Source organism: Penicillium taxi (genome assembly GCF_028828555.1).
Source record: "Penicillium taxi strain IBT 34144 chromosome Unknown utg000006l_segment0_segment0, whole genome shotgun sequence".
Lineage (NCBI taxonomy): Eukaryota > Fungi > Ascomycota > Eurotiomycetes > Eurotiales > Aspergillaceae > Penicillium > Penicillium taxi.
The window spans coordinates 803,558-818,424 of NW_026643208.1; the positions used below are offsets into that span (position 1 = coordinate 803,558).

At 45.2% G+C, this 14,867-nt stretch overlaps 3 protein-coding genes across 3 annotated transcripts; 2 read left to right on the forward strand and 1 right to left on the reverse strand.

Annotated features, from left to right (window-relative positions):
- Positions 1-5,518: 5,518 nt before the first annotated feature.
- On the reverse strand, positions 5,519-6,462 carry N7495_009420 (60S ribosomal eL33 domain-containing protein; the record flags this gene model as incomplete). The annotated part of the gene is made up of 6 exons (XM_057212071.1): positions 5,519-5,686; positions 5,747-5,802; positions 5,856-5,998; positions 6,060-6,113; positions 6,296-6,305; positions 6,438-6,462. The coding sequence occupies 6 exons, from the start codon at positions 6,460-6,462 to the stop codon at positions 5,519-5,521; spliced, it is 456 nt and encodes a 151-aa protein (XP_057058934.1).
- Positions 6,463-8,719: 2,257 nt separating this feature from the next.
- Positions 8,720-10,636, forward strand: N7495_009421 (glucose-6-phosphate dehydrogenase; the record flags this gene model as incomplete). The annotated part of the gene is made up of 8 exons (XM_057212072.1): positions 8,720-8,809; positions 8,871-8,891; positions 8,948-9,292; positions 9,368-9,565; positions 9,619-9,703; positions 9,756-10,040; positions 10,099-10,470; positions 10,524-10,636. 8 exons carry the CDS (start codon positions 8,720-8,722, stop codon positions 10,634-10,636), a joined length of 1,509 nt encoding a protein of 502 aa, XP_057058935.1.
- A 1,116-nt stretch (positions 10,637-11,752) lies between these two features.
- On the forward strand, positions 11,753-13,920 carry N7495_009422 (putative sucrose transporter; the record flags this gene model as incomplete). Its single annotated transcript, XM_057212073.1, has 8 exons — positions 11,753-11,850; positions 11,943-11,968; positions 12,035-12,279; positions 12,337-12,403; positions 12,458-12,529; positions 12,588-12,777; positions 12,831-12,946; positions 12,995-13,920. 8 exons carry the CDS (start codon positions 11,753-11,755, stop codon positions 13,918-13,920), a joined length of 1,740 nt encoding a protein of 579 aa, XP_057058936.1.
- Positions 13,921-14,867: the final 947 nt, after the last annotated feature.

Below are 14,867 nucleotides of genomic sequence, written 5' to 3' on the forward strand. Positions count from 1 at the left end.
GCCACGCAATGAGCAGAGACTGTTATTAAGAGAAGAATCATCCACATGCCGGCTCTTCCTATATGGTGGCGTTTGCTGTAGGCGAGCCGAACCAGGCTTAGCCATTTTATTATTATTCCTAAACAGAGATTTCCCATTGAATTTTGGACCTTGTTCCTTGATGTTTCCATGGTACACGTCCATTACTTACTACTTTCGGAGTTATAACCACATGACTCACTACTAGTATGATACCTGATACCTGATACCTGATACCTGATACCTGATACCTCGTACATTTAGGGTATATCAACTTAGTCTCTTTGAGTTTAGACCCGTATATTAAGGTATTCGCTACAGAGCACAGAGTACAACGTCGTAAGTATCCGGTATAATCCAATTGGGCTGGTAGATTATAAAGTCCCACTTTTTAGTCTCGGATATTTTTAGCCAAACTTCATATTCATTTACCTTATATGTTGTGCGAGAATACTGAGACATGAAACGACATATCAAGGGCCGTGTAACCGTAAACGCATATCTATTTTTATCTTGACTTCGGTAACAATGGATTATCATATTATAACTCTCAAGGCTACAAGGTTCTTGGCCTCTAACTGGATTAAGGATAGCGCTGGTTTTTATACTGATCACCCCACTAGCTTTCCTCGAATTTTCAACCTTCTTGATCTCTCTTAGAAAAAAGAATTTGATATATTTACAATCCTTGAAAAGAGACAGGGCTTGGTCTTAGTTCGAAGGAACCCCTTAAATCTCAAAGGATAACAAGAAGCCTTGAATTGCAAATACAGTGCTTACACAATGGCGAAAATATCATGTCATTGACTATTTGAAGGCGAGCTTATCTAGAGCCCCACATTAGCTCCTTTGAATGATGTAACAAATGGACGTGTTCTGATTGTGAAAAAGACATAGTTCCCCTGCCCAGTTTATAATGGATATACACTTCATAGTCAATCGTTTTATGGACATATTCCAGGGGTAACTCAGGACCGTTCTGACACTTGTGTGTGTGAGAGAGAGAGAGAGAGAGATCCTTATCGTAGATGGGTAACCAACTGTTAGCCTTCCCTGAATCATGGTTCCCCTCTCAGAAATTGATCTCTGAGCTTTAGCGTCATGGCGATCAACTCTTTGACAATGGTTCATCCACTGCTACTTGCCAGGGTGTTGGGATGAGGGACAACTTTGACAGGCAAGCACTCAAACTGAGGGTTGCATTAGGAAGATGAAAAAACCCGCCAATCCTCCTTAGTTTCTCCCAGTTCAACACGAGTCTTCTCCCACTCCATTTTTTCTTGTCGAGTTCATACAATTCATTTTAATGTGACGTTCGCTCGTCCTTTTCGCGCTCATATTCTGCCTGGCTTTCATCCCTCTTACGCCTCTGCTGCTCCTGTTTCTTAGACCACATCCACTGCCTGGCCTGTCGACTCAATATTCACCCACACATGACGCCAAAAATCAGAGATTGGGAAATTGAGCAGCTCGAGACGTAGGCATTCCATACATGGAAGCAAATTGGTGGATGTCCAGGCTGCCGAGGGTCGATTCATTTGTTCGTCTCCTGAAATCATCAGTGCAGCATCGGCATCAGGCAGGATATATTCTGCGATATATCACCTGCTGGCGCAAAAAGACAAAACGAAATGGTCAACAGCAATCGGGTTTCTCCAAACCCATAAGAAGAGGGCCAGTTGAAGATGGTGTCGCAAAAGCTTGAACAAGGCAGAGACCTCCTAAAGCCGGTTTCCCACACTCCCGTCCAACTCAAGAAGCCCACATATCTTGCTGGAATCTTCAATGGCAGTCAATGCCATGTAAGTTCGATGGTCCATTTTTGATGCTGATCTTGTCACAAATCGGCTGGGCTCTTATCAAGCAAGTACCATTGGCTTGCTTGATTTTGCCATTTTCGGTATGTAATTGCCAAGCTTGGATGAAGTCGCCGATAACATCTACGATCTCGTTAATCGCATTTTGGAAGTTTAGCCCAAGTTTTATCAACTTCATCTTGGCAAGGATGAGCTATTGAGTAACTTCAGCCATTTTGACTAAGAATGGTCGAGATCAACCGGATTTTCGCGATGTCAAATGTTAATGTCGTGATCATGATCGGGAAAGAGGCTGATGTGCATTAGGGAATGAGTCGTCGCGGTTTTCGCGATGTTGGCTGGAATTTTCAAAATGATGTCTGCGCTTCAGATTGGTGACGATTGGGGAAAGAGGCTGATGGTTAATCACCATGCTTCGACTCTTCAATTTCGAAGGTCACTTTTTGGGTGGAGCCTTACCCTTTTCAACTTCGATGACATTCTGGGTCTCTCACAATATGAGCCCTAACTTCTTCAGTTGCCTTTGGTGTATATATTTCCCTCGTCCAGCTTTGTTTTGGCAATTAACACTGCAACACTATAGTGCTCTCGAAATCGGAACATACATTCCTCGTGGAACTGGAGGTCAACATATACCTCTCCACCGTAATCTTCACCTAATTGATTTCATTGAAGGCTACCAACTGTCTTGGTAAACCTTGTCAGAGGATGTCTCGTTCCCAGTTTCACCTTGCCTGGATGCTTTGCCGAATATCAAGAATGGCCCGGGCGAGAATTCTGAAGGATAGGTTGGATTTTGTGGTGGGAAACTCTTGTTGGATCTTCTGATCAGAGAAGGGCTCTCTCAAAAGTGGGAATGGAGACAAAATGAGGCCCAGGACTTGTTACTTTGGGCCATGGCGTTATGTTCCTGGTATTAATTGTAATATTGTAACCAGCCAAACACGTCAGTTGGGAAATTCTTGTATCATTTGATAAAAAGTATGGTGTCACTTCCAAGTAGGTCCATCTTTTCCCAGTTGAGAGGGTGCCTCAGTTACTCACTGACCTGACTCCGAGTATCTAGTCTCGATGGAAGGTGTTGGAATCATAATATTCAGCAAAAGATTTATATCTTTCATTGACCAGAGCACATCTTCAGATGACAGCGATGTGGCCGGTCAAAAGCTGAGCACACTGAGATTCCAAGTTGGCAGCCAGCTTTGTATATGGCTCAGGAACGGATTCATGGATGGCTCATCTGTCCTTGAAAACTGCTCGATGCGGAATGGATAAAGAGAGAGGGCGGTATGAGATAGATATGTGAAGGTATTGGTATGTATACCCCAAGATGATGGTTCTAGGAAGGTACCTTAAAGTGAAAGTGAAAGTAAAAGTGAAGTTCGAACGAATACTGTACTCAGACAGTATGACCCGAATACCTTCACTTCTCAGAAGGTTACCCAATTCACCTCTAGGCATATGATTTAGATCACTTTTTCTTCATATGAATCTTGCTTATAGGTTAACTAAGCAAAAATTGTCCATAAAGTTGATTAAATTATTGTTGGCCTTGTATCGCTCGTCTTCGAGAGAAGCCATTATAGAGCCCTGGAAGTGAGACAGAGCAGCATTTAGAGCATGCTTTAGATCAATCGCCCAGCGTTCGAGAGCTGAGGATGAAGGGCCATAATATTGCTATAAAGGATCAACCTTGAAACGCTATTTATTTGAAAAGATATAAGTATAATGAGCCTGCAGTGAATGATACACTATTGTCTTTCGAAATCATCTGTGTCCCGACTGATAGTGAGTGATAGTGATAGAAAAAGGCGCTCTAAGATTGATGTCGACACCTTCGAATTGAAGAGTGAGATGGGGATATCCAGACCTATTTCTTCCAAGTTAGCTTGAATTGTCATAGCATCAACCGATATCTTACTGTCTGTGGCAGGATATCTTGTAAAGGATGAACGCTTGTTTTGCTTAGGCATCGTGTCAGAGCCTTATAAGGATGGGAAAGGCAGAGGAGTGGACATTGGAATGAATATTAGACTAGTCTGGACTAGATATTGTGTGGAGATGATGTAGACCAGAAATGAGAATGTCGCCAATCGGAGCTTTCATAGACGACCCACTTTAAGGGCGGGATACTATATGCTTATTTAAATTAAACTACAGAGGTTACATAGATCAGCAGACTCAACATGAAGTCCACGAGTATGATGGCATTTTGGCGGAACCAATGCGGCTGAGTAGGACACAACCTCGGAAAATTCAAGCTACCCCAGCCCTAGAGAGGCAGGCGTTCGTTTCTAACATACTTATGTAGTATAAATATATTCGTTGCAACCTTGGAAGGTCTTTTCCCCTTGCATATTCAGTGAAATAAGGTGAATAAGTACGAATCCATATGAGATTCTCGAGGTCACTATTGTGCCCACCTGGACAGGTGTGAACCTTGGAATGCTCCTTGAAACACTCCTTGAAACACTCATTGGCTCGTTTGCCAGTCCTTGTTTACCTAGCCCTGGAGACCTAAGCATCAGCAGATGTCGTTTTCAAACCTTGGAAAATGAATTCCAAGATTGATAGAACGTACATAAGTAGGTATCGTTGATGTTTTGATGATTAATTTCTACGAATATGGTAAAGTATGTTTTCTTATGAGCGAAATATTCTGTATTGATGGCTTCAGACTTGCCAAATGGCGGCTGTAAGAAGATACGATGATAGTCTCCATACGAGCCCAAATCGTCTAGTGAGAAACAATGCCAGGAAAAGCTGATGATAAAACCTACTATATGATTACACGCGCTGGTGGAGGATCGATTCTTGGCGCTTGTTATCAACAGGGAAATTGGGATTCTTGGCCGATTCCAATTTTGGTATTCACATTACCAAACGGGTAGCGGAATCGAAGCCTGTTTTGACGGATGGTAAAGAGAATGAAGGATTGGATGTTGTTGGGCACTCGGTGGGATGGCGACCTGTCTGAGAGGAATGGCATTGAAACAGAGAGATTAGTGGAGTGTGGGCCATCCATAACTTTGGTGCTTGCAGTGCTGGATATCAATGCTCGTGTGGATGTACACAGGCAGCAGTTAATCTTATCGATGAAATCTGTTCATCTCGTTTTAAGTTTTAGTTGTGAAAGATACCTAAGTGTGGTGTCCAGTCTGCGGCTATATTTGATTCGATTGGAGATGTTATATCAATCGAGGTAAAGGAAGCTTCCAGGGTCATTCAAATGGTCAACTGCTGTACGATAGACCAAGGTTAACATCACCCCATACCTGAGTAACATCGGGTAAGTTCAGAGGTCCTGTAGAAAATAGAGAACGGGCTACACATACTACCTGAGTGGGTAGCATTTACCAGTTGACTACTCCGTGTTGCAGGATGACTCTACATATGACATTTGGAGCCACCTCAAAATTTTGACATGTCGCAAAGGGTATAACTTTTTTGGTTCCAGCAAATAAATATTTCATGGTAGAGTAGAAAAACACATTCCTCTAGCAGATAGAGATGGCGGGGTGGAATCGTCTGTTGAAAGGCATGGAATTGGTCGTGCAAGAGCGTCAGATACACAGTGGGAGATAGTGAAGCACAAGGCACTAGACTGTATGCCAGTGCCACTAATGTCAGAAAAGAACACCAAGGAAAAAGAATCGGCTTGATAATATTTTGTTGTGGATGGTTCACCGATTTAACAGGATACACCACCCGACATCTCTCACTCCATCCCCGAAGGCCTTTCCCTTCCTCTCCAAGTCGTCAGAATCATTGATCCCAGAATCCAACAGTTTTCCTCCCATTGGGTGTTCCATCTGCAGATCCGTCTGCGCGAAGAAGAGGTAATCCGCCCACTAGATACAGAGATGCCATTTAGATGTTGGAGGGGTAGAGCATGACACGGACGGTGGCACCGAAGGACTTGGGGGGAGGTTGTTGCGGAACTTGGCGCGAACAACGCCGGAGTTTCCTGTACAATCAGTCAGAGAGACCATAATGAAGAGTGATAAGGTGATAACATACCGTGCGGCCGGGTGACCTTGCCCCAGATCACCCGAATGTGGGAACCGCGGACCTCACGCTTAGCACGGTAAACGAAAGCGACCTTCTTGCCGAGGTAGAAGGTGGCAGCCTTGGAATCATCAACACCCTCAATCTTGACCAAGCTGCATGGTTTGTTAGATTTCCCCATCTTCATCATGATCTGCACAGGCGGGTGATAAGTACCTGGTGTTGGGGTTGGTGTTGCGCTTTCCACGCTGGTAGCTAAGGTGGCGACCCCTGTAAAGAAACGTATGTTAATCCTCTGTTCTGAACAGTCGATATTGTGTGAAGTTTGCAGTGTATTTTGTATGTGGATTTGTGGATGTGTGTGATTCGAGGTGTTTTGTCCGATTCCATCTCCATTCTCTCATAGAACCCATATATTTGTTGAAACGCGACGGCAGAGTGTGGTAACTTACTTAACGTAGACTGTAGTGAAGCAAAATGTTAGCATAACCTGTGATATTTTTCAAGTTGCAGAACCCGATGCGCCAGTGGACATCTTGAATTCGTTCCCCTTCCCCAAGTAACAGTATCGGGCTCTCTCCAGGGTGCACTCACGGCGGTGACCTTGTTCCGAAGGCATTATGTCGGCTTTTTTATCTGAGTGGAAAAAAGTCGAAGGAATGACCCGCAAGAGATCAGAAGTCGTTCCCGGTTGTCGTGGTTGTCGTCGCTTCGGTGATCAGTGAGCGCACAATCAATTTGCGAGGTGTGGCCGCTTTCGCCCTAACCAAATCGGGAATTTAGCGACAGGGTAAGCGAGGTCCCGTGACTACCGAGCTAGTCCCACTGTGGAATTACGCTAGTCTGGTTATGGACAATCTAGAAGTCTCCGGATAATCTAATTATCCATTCTCCGAATTATTTTTGATGATATAATCAACAAACTCTCACCGCCCTGATTATCAATCTGTCCGGGATTCTGTGATCCGATTTTCTAGAGCGGGACGATGTACCTCAATGACGACACTGGCTTTTTTATTGTTACGAAGCATAAAAGTACACTCCCTCACTTTGTTTATCCTCGACTTGAGATTGGGTAGCTTGGTCATTTGGTTTGTTATTCTGTTCCATTGTTCTTTTGTATTCCCATATATCCAAATCCATCAAATCTTCAGTTGGCTTACTCTGTCGTGCATGGCTTTAAGCTATCGATAACGGATTGTAGTCCTCCGGCGTGGACAGACCGAAATCACTGATTGGGAAATCCAGATACGGCACCCCACAATGCTGGCAACTTCGGCATGATTGAATACATACCAAACTTTACTGTCAGGTCCATAGTATTGTGGTATTTCTGTATTCTTGTGTGATCTATCGGTATTGACATCGATATCGCCATTTCCAGCTCCCCGTACCTTTTTAACCCATTGATATCCCAACAGCCATAGAACATCAAGTTACTCATAGCTCTGGGGACCCCGGTTAATATCCTCCGAATCCGGCATCCTGGACTGGGGCATTTTAGATCGGGACGATGCCCCGGACCGGTAAATACTTGAATCCGTTCTTGTATGGAAGATGACAAACGTGTCGATCTCCACGATTGCGGTCACCGGTACTCCGATTGATCATATACAAACACCTCTATAGATAGAAAGAACTACTAGTATCAACACCTGTACAATGGAGTAGAGCTGACAGCACTCAAAACTGCTAAGTACATAGTTTTGTATGACAATATCTCGGGGGGAAGGTTCATGCAAGCTCGGTAAAATAGCTTTGATAGGTCTTAAGCTCTCAAGTCGGTGGAGCTGTGTGACATACTCTTATAACATCTGCCCTGTGCCACAGGGTCGTTTCTGCAAGATTGTACTCGTCCTTTGTACTTCGTACTCTGTAATGTATTGTGTTAAGAGTCGCAAAGCACTCTACTTGCCGGAGCACCGCTGACTGTAACCTGTAGGTACGTATACTTGATATTTTTTACTCCATGTTTCTTTGGGAATTACACCCTCTTCATAAATTTAAATGAATGTTGTGTAATGTTTAAATTATCTGATGACTTGATGCGTTTTATCCTTCTCATTCCAAAAGAACCGGGATGTTTATTGGAGAACAATATAGTAAGCCGACATCACGCGGGGTCATGCGTCAAGTTGAAGAGAAGAGCTGAGATCCACATGGTATCATAGAAGGTAAGAGAAGGCAGTCTCAAGATGAAATAGGAAGAAAGAGTGAATTGTAGATAGTTATAGTTTGGGGTGTATATGCTATATACTCAAGGAGCGGATAATTTCAGGCCTAGATCCTTGATATCATATCTTCTAAAAAGCGGTAAAATCCAGTTCGAGCTAAAAAAAAAGTCAGGTAAATAACATGAAGTTATAAAACATAAATTACCCAGTTAAACCCCTCCAGGACAGCCCCACCAGAAGCTGCGAAATCTACTTCCGTTAAAAGCCTTCCGGAACCTATTATAGTCATCTGGTTCCCCCATCTCTTCTAATTTTTTTTTCTCCCCAACTCTCCTCTCCAGTTCTCTATATTCATATAGTCTCGCAAGAATGACCAGCATAATCTCCAAGTCCGATGATCGCCAAAGTGCTGGGTGAGTAAAAATGACTACGTTTTATCTCTGACATCACCTCCCTTTCTTCCCTCCGGCAACGGAACAGCCCTCTATTGAACCTCAACCTGTTCCCAATCCGCCAATTTGACCAAGCGCATACCTTGATCTTCTTCCGAACCCTACCAATCCCTTTTTCACACTTTTACACACCTCCATCTTGTTGTCAGCATTGAATCGTTTTTTTGCCTCGAACCACTTATTTCAACCCCTCCGTTGGCACCATCCATCTCAATTTTCCCGCTCTCAAACCTCTGTTCCTCAACTAACAATGGCTTCTCAACGCAGCACCATCGAATTGAAGGATGACACTGTCATCGTGGTGCTTGGTGCCTCCGGGGATCTCGCAAAAAAGAAGACTGTTTGTGCTCCCCGACTCCAGCTTATTCTGGTGCTACGCCTGCTAACATGCTCGAAAATAGTTCCCCGCACTTTTCGGCCTCGTACGTGATATGCTCACCTGAACAACTAACCGACTTCAAGCTAATGCCAGATCTAGTTCCGCAACAAGTTCCTCCCCAAGGACATTCACATCGTCGGGTATGCACGGACGAAAATGGACCACGATGAGTTCTTGAAGCGCGTGCGCTCCCATATTAAGCTCCCGACAAAGGAAATTGAGGAACAATTAGATGAATTCTGTAGCCACTGCACCTACGTCTCTGGCCAATACGACCAAGATGATTCGTTCATTGCCCTCAACAAGCACATCGAGGAGGTCGAGGGAGGTCGTAAGGAGCAGAACCGCGTGTTCTACATGGCACTGCCCCCCAGTGTCTTCACTACTGTCTCTGAGCAATTGAAGCGCAACTGCTACCCCAAGAACGGTCTCGCTCGTATTATTGTGAGTTTTGAGCTTTTTTTGTCTTGTTACGAGCTTGTTGAATCAGTACTAATATTCCACCCCCCACTGAAATAGGTTGAGAAGCCCTTCGGTAAGGATCTCCCGAGTTCGCGCGCCCTGCAGAAGGCTCTGGAGCCCAACTGGAAGGAGGAGGAGATTTTCCGTATCGACCATTATCTCGGTAAGGAGATGGTCAAGAATATCCTCATCCTGCGGTTCGGCAACGAGTTCTTCAACGCCACATGGAACCGTCACCACATCGATAACGTCCAGGTATGTCGTGGAAAAATGTTATTGATCGATTGGATTCTGATATCTTGTTGCAGATCACATTTAAGGAGCCCTTTGGTACCGAGGGTCGTGGAGGCTACTTCGACGAGTTCGGTATCATCCGTGATGTCATGCAGAACCGTATGTACCCTGACTACTTTTTGAAATTATTTTGGACTAACATTTGGCTCAGACTTGTTGCAGGTGCTGACCTTGCTCGCCATGGAGCGCCCCATTTCTTTCTCCGCCGAGGATATTCGTGACGAGAAGGTCCGTGTTCTGCGTGCTATGGACCCCATTGAGCCCAAGAACGTGATCATTGGACAGTATGGACGCTCTCTCGACGGCAGCAAGCCCGGTTACCTCGAGGATGACACTGTGCCCAAGGGATCGCGTTGCCCTACCTTCTGCGCCCTGGTTGCCTACATTAAGAACGAGCGATGGGATGGTGTTCCCTTCATCCTGAAGGCCGGTAAAGGTATCTACAGCCATTTTCTCTTTTCAATTGATATGATTCTAACTCACTTCTTTCACAGCCCTGAACGAGCAGAAGACCGAGGTCCGTATCCAGTTCAAGGACGTCACCTCCGGTATCTTCAAGGACATCCCCCGTAACGAGCTTGTCATCCGAGTCCAGCCCAACGAGTCTGTCTACATTAAGATGAACTCCAAGCTGCCGGGTCTGTCCATGCAGACAGTGGTGACCGAGCTGGACTTGACTTACCGCCGTCGCTTCTCTGACCTCAAGATCCCCGAGGCTTACGAGTCCCTGATTCTGGACTCCCTCAAGGGCGACCACTCCAACTTCGTGCGTGACGATGAGTTGGACGCTAGCTGGCGCATGTTCACCCCTCTCCTGCACTACCTGGATGACAACAAGGAGATTATCCCCATGGAATACCCCTACGGTGAGTTATCTTTAATACAATTTCCCGTTGAAAATCTTGCTAACCTTCCTTAGGTTCTCGTGGCCCCGCTGTTCTTGACGACTTCACCTCCTCCTACGGTTACAAGTTCAGTGACGCCGCTGGCTACCAGTGGCCGGTTACCAACACCACTCCCAACCGTCTGTAGATGGTTAGTAGTATTTTCAAGTTGTTTACGACGATATGGGCGAGATATGATGGCGACCAAAATCTACGATTATTTTTGTTTCACTTCTGTTGGCTGGGCTGACTGAAGTGGCGCAATAGGAACTCTCAGCTCATGATGCTAGACGTGGCTGAGAAATGAAAGACCGTTTTACGCGAACATCTTGCATGTCTTGAAGAGCCTGTTGGCTTTAACTGTTCTTTGCCTTTTTTTTTTTTTTTTTTCTTTTTGCATGCAGGTGGAATCGTGTATTTTCGGGGTAATGAACCTTACTATTGGCTTTGATAATTGTAGACTGCTGTATTAGCGAGTATAGAAGCAACGCCATTGTTATAGACTGTAGTACGGATACATATAGAATACCAGGTTCCCCGTACTACAGTAGAACATTACCTAAAGGATGGCTCTACTACCTCCTGTTCCTTACTTCAAAATTACCCCTTCGTTTTAATCTTAAATTCTATTTCTCGCTCTTAATCTGCCACAATCTTCGTTGTTTCGTAGCGTGTCTTCTTACATCTTGTAGTTTGTAGTTGATTAGCATTAGCGGCCCGCAAGCTCAGACTTGGCTCAAACCGAGTCTTGATATAGAACATTATTAGACTATCAATTTATTTCCTCCATTGATCCAGCTATACACCCAGCTGGAAACCTAGCATTTATCCCCTTCTTCCAAGTACGGGAATCATACTCAAACCTCGCTCTCATCTTCGCAAAAAAAAAAAAAAAAAAAAAAAAAAGAAAAGAAGCTATCCGGCACAACAAACGCGACTTACGACCCCAATTCCGATCCCGATTTCCCGACTTCCCGATTTCAACCCCCCTTCAATCTCCCAGTCACCCCATACTTAATAGAAATCTCAGATACACCCCGCGAAGGTTGCAAATATCACTCCAGCTCATCACCATCTCACGAATATCCCCTTTAAAACGAGCCGCGATCCGAATCGCAATCCCAGGATCCCTCGGCGCAGTGTTGACTAGCCGCGCATCCTACAACTGCGCACGTGTCCTACCGAATCTCCAATCCTGTACACACGATTCAGCCGGTGATTGAGTGGAGGACGTGGAGTGCATGCGAGTACGCGCTTAAGAAAGATGCCGCAGGCTGCACGATGGGCGGGCACACCCTCTATCAAGGGACGGTCGGAGGCAACGCGCATGGCGCTGTTGACGTTTAGTCTTGTTGGATTACAGTGCGTAAAAATCTGCGCATGGAGAAAGAAAGAGAACAAGAGAATAGAGGTGGCGCATTGGTTCAGGCTGACTTTGTTTTGTTTTGTGATAGGTTTACTTGGGGTACTGAGATGACTTGTGAGTTATCTATATGCCATGATGAATTGGAAATATACCTATAAGCTTGTAACTAACTCGTGGCAGATTGTACACCCTACCTTCTCCAACTCGGCTTAACGAAATCGAAAACTTCGCTCGTGTGGATTGCTGGGCCCTTATCTGGTCTGATTATCCAGCCCTTGATTGGCGTCATTGCTGATCGATCACGGTCAAAATGGGGTCGAAGGAGACCATTTATGATTTTTGGTTCTTTTGTTGTGGGCTTTTGTCTGGTTGTGCTGGGATGGACGGCTGAGATTGTTAGCATGTTCGTCAAGGACCCTGAGAAGGTAACGCTGGAGAATACTCTCGCTCGTATACTTGATACTAACTTCTTCTTATTCTAGGCTAAGAATGTCACGATTGCGCTGGCAGTTTCCAGTATCTATGCTGTCGATTTCTCGATCAATGTTGGTACGTATAGGCCTGTGTAGTTTCAATATGGGATTACTCACATATTATGTACAGTGCAAGCCTGCTGTCGCAGTCTGATCGTGGACACATTGCCAATAACTCAGCAGCAATCTGGATCTGCTTGGGGTATGTTCTTTATTTTTCTTTTTTTTTTTCTTGTGATCATATACTAATACCGCAATAGCTGGTAGAATGTGTGCTATCGGTCAGTTGATTAGTTATGCTGTTGGCTCGATCGACACCGTCAGTATCTTTGGTAGCCTTTTTGGCGACACGCAATTCAAGCAAATGACAGTCATCGCGGCAATTTCTCTAATTGCTGCAGTATCAGTCACTTCATACAGCGTGAAAGAGCGAGTTTTGATCTCGGCGAGGTATGTGTACGAAACTTGAGTCAACTCTAGATACAAATTAACGTCATCGATAGGGACTCTGATGGCCACGCAGGTGCGATTCAAGTCATCACACAGCTGTACAAAACCACCATGGAGCTACCGCCGCGCATCCAGGCAATTTGCTGGGCGCAGTTCTGGGCATGGATCGGTACGAACCACCATCTCTCATTGAAGTAACATTGCTAACTCAAACCAGGCTGGTTCCCGTTCCTCTTCTACAGTACAACCTGGGTGAGTGAGACCTACTTCAGATACGAAGTACCAAAAGACCAAGCAACAAAATCAACCGACATGCTAGGCGAAGTAGGCCGCGTGGGCAGTCTATCGCTAGTAGTATTTTCTTCCATAACATTCTTCAGCTCCGTGCTCCTCCCCTTTTGCGTGCAAACCCCCGACACAAAGCGAACACGTTTCACGCCCCGCCCACCACGCGGCATGGCCAGCATAGCCAGAATCCAAAAGAAACTCGAATCCGTCCGCCCAGACCTTCACACAGCATGGTTCATAGCGCAGATTATGTTCGCAGCAACAATGGTCTTCGCACCACTCGCTCACTCGCGCGCTTTCGCAACGTCCCTCGTTGCTATCTGCGGTATACCATGGGCAATAAGCGGCTGGGCACCCTTCGCTTTCATGGGCGTAGAAATCAACAAACTAACCATGATCAACGCGGCCAGCAATGGCGTCGGCATACCCGCTTCATCAACGAGGTCCGGGGTAACAATGATCACGTCAGCTAGCATGCGCAATAGTAGCAGCGTTGCGGCTGATTCGGAACTAGAGGTTCTACGGCTTCACCACCGTGACTCCGACAGCGATACGGACGAAGAGGCCCAGGCCTCAAACATCCCATCTACGGGTGAACTAGCAGGTATCTACCTCGGTGTGCTGAACGTATACACAACTCTTCCGCAGTTTGTCGGCACGTTCATTAGCTGGATTGTCTTCAGCATTCTTGAGCCTGGTGCTCAGCCGGCTAAAGAGGGTGGAGAGCCGTCGGATACGCAGTGGATGAATCTTGATAAAGACAAGCCTAATGCTATCGCTGTTTGTCTGTTCATCGGTGCTATCAGTGCACTTGTTGCGGCTGAGGCAACGAGGCGGCTTAAGTATGTTCCGTGAGTTGGGAGGTTCTGGGGTCACGTGTGAAAGATGAAATGCGTATGGTATATGAAGTGAAGTGATCGGCATGGAAATAGAGCGTTTTGTGCCCTTTTTATCCTTTTCCTTTTTTCGGCTGGAGGCTCTCAAATGCTTTTATATTCAGCATTTTCAAGGGTTCTACCTTCTATGTGTATATATAAAATCCTAGGTATTCCTAGGTTTATGAAGTGTAGTAATTTTAATTGACATTGTAATAACCGAGTGGCGCTGCAATCATCACTAGACTTGCATATCGCCTGCAAATCTTTCCCCAAAAACATAAATATGACGAAGGTAGTTCAGACGGCATGTGGGGCAAAGCAAGAGTATATTGAGCTAGGTAAGAGCTGATCCCAACTGGAGCTGGCTGGGAACTGGGAAACAGGGATTTATGTTGGAGTTTGAGTTCTACTCCTACAAAGTAGTTCCTTATACTGTGCCAAGCCCTGTTTGGGACCGTCCAACAACAGATCATCCACTCGGACGCATGAACCTGGAGAGATGACGACCCACTTAAGCAAAAAAGCGGCACAGGAGAGAAACAGAGACCACTGTACCCATGGAATCTAAGATGCAAATTTTGAGAGGATCCAATTTGGTGATAGCTATATTTCCATCTAAAACTCCGAGGATCTACAGTATTAGTCCTAACCTTAGAAGTTCACAAACGTTCCGGAGCTTCTGCACCTGGGCACGCAGTGGTGCCCATCTATAATTATTGTCTTATTATCACGCTTTAGCTAAATATAGAATGGTTCATGGCACAAGTACAGGCCGAGAAACAAAGCGTGAGTTTCTATGGAGTAATCTTGTTTCGAAGTCTACTATATTGTAAAATCAAATCTGATATTGACGGCGTACCACATACCAGTGTCCGCGGTTCACTATGGGTATATTCACCGTGGTATGTCATATAATTCGCACCT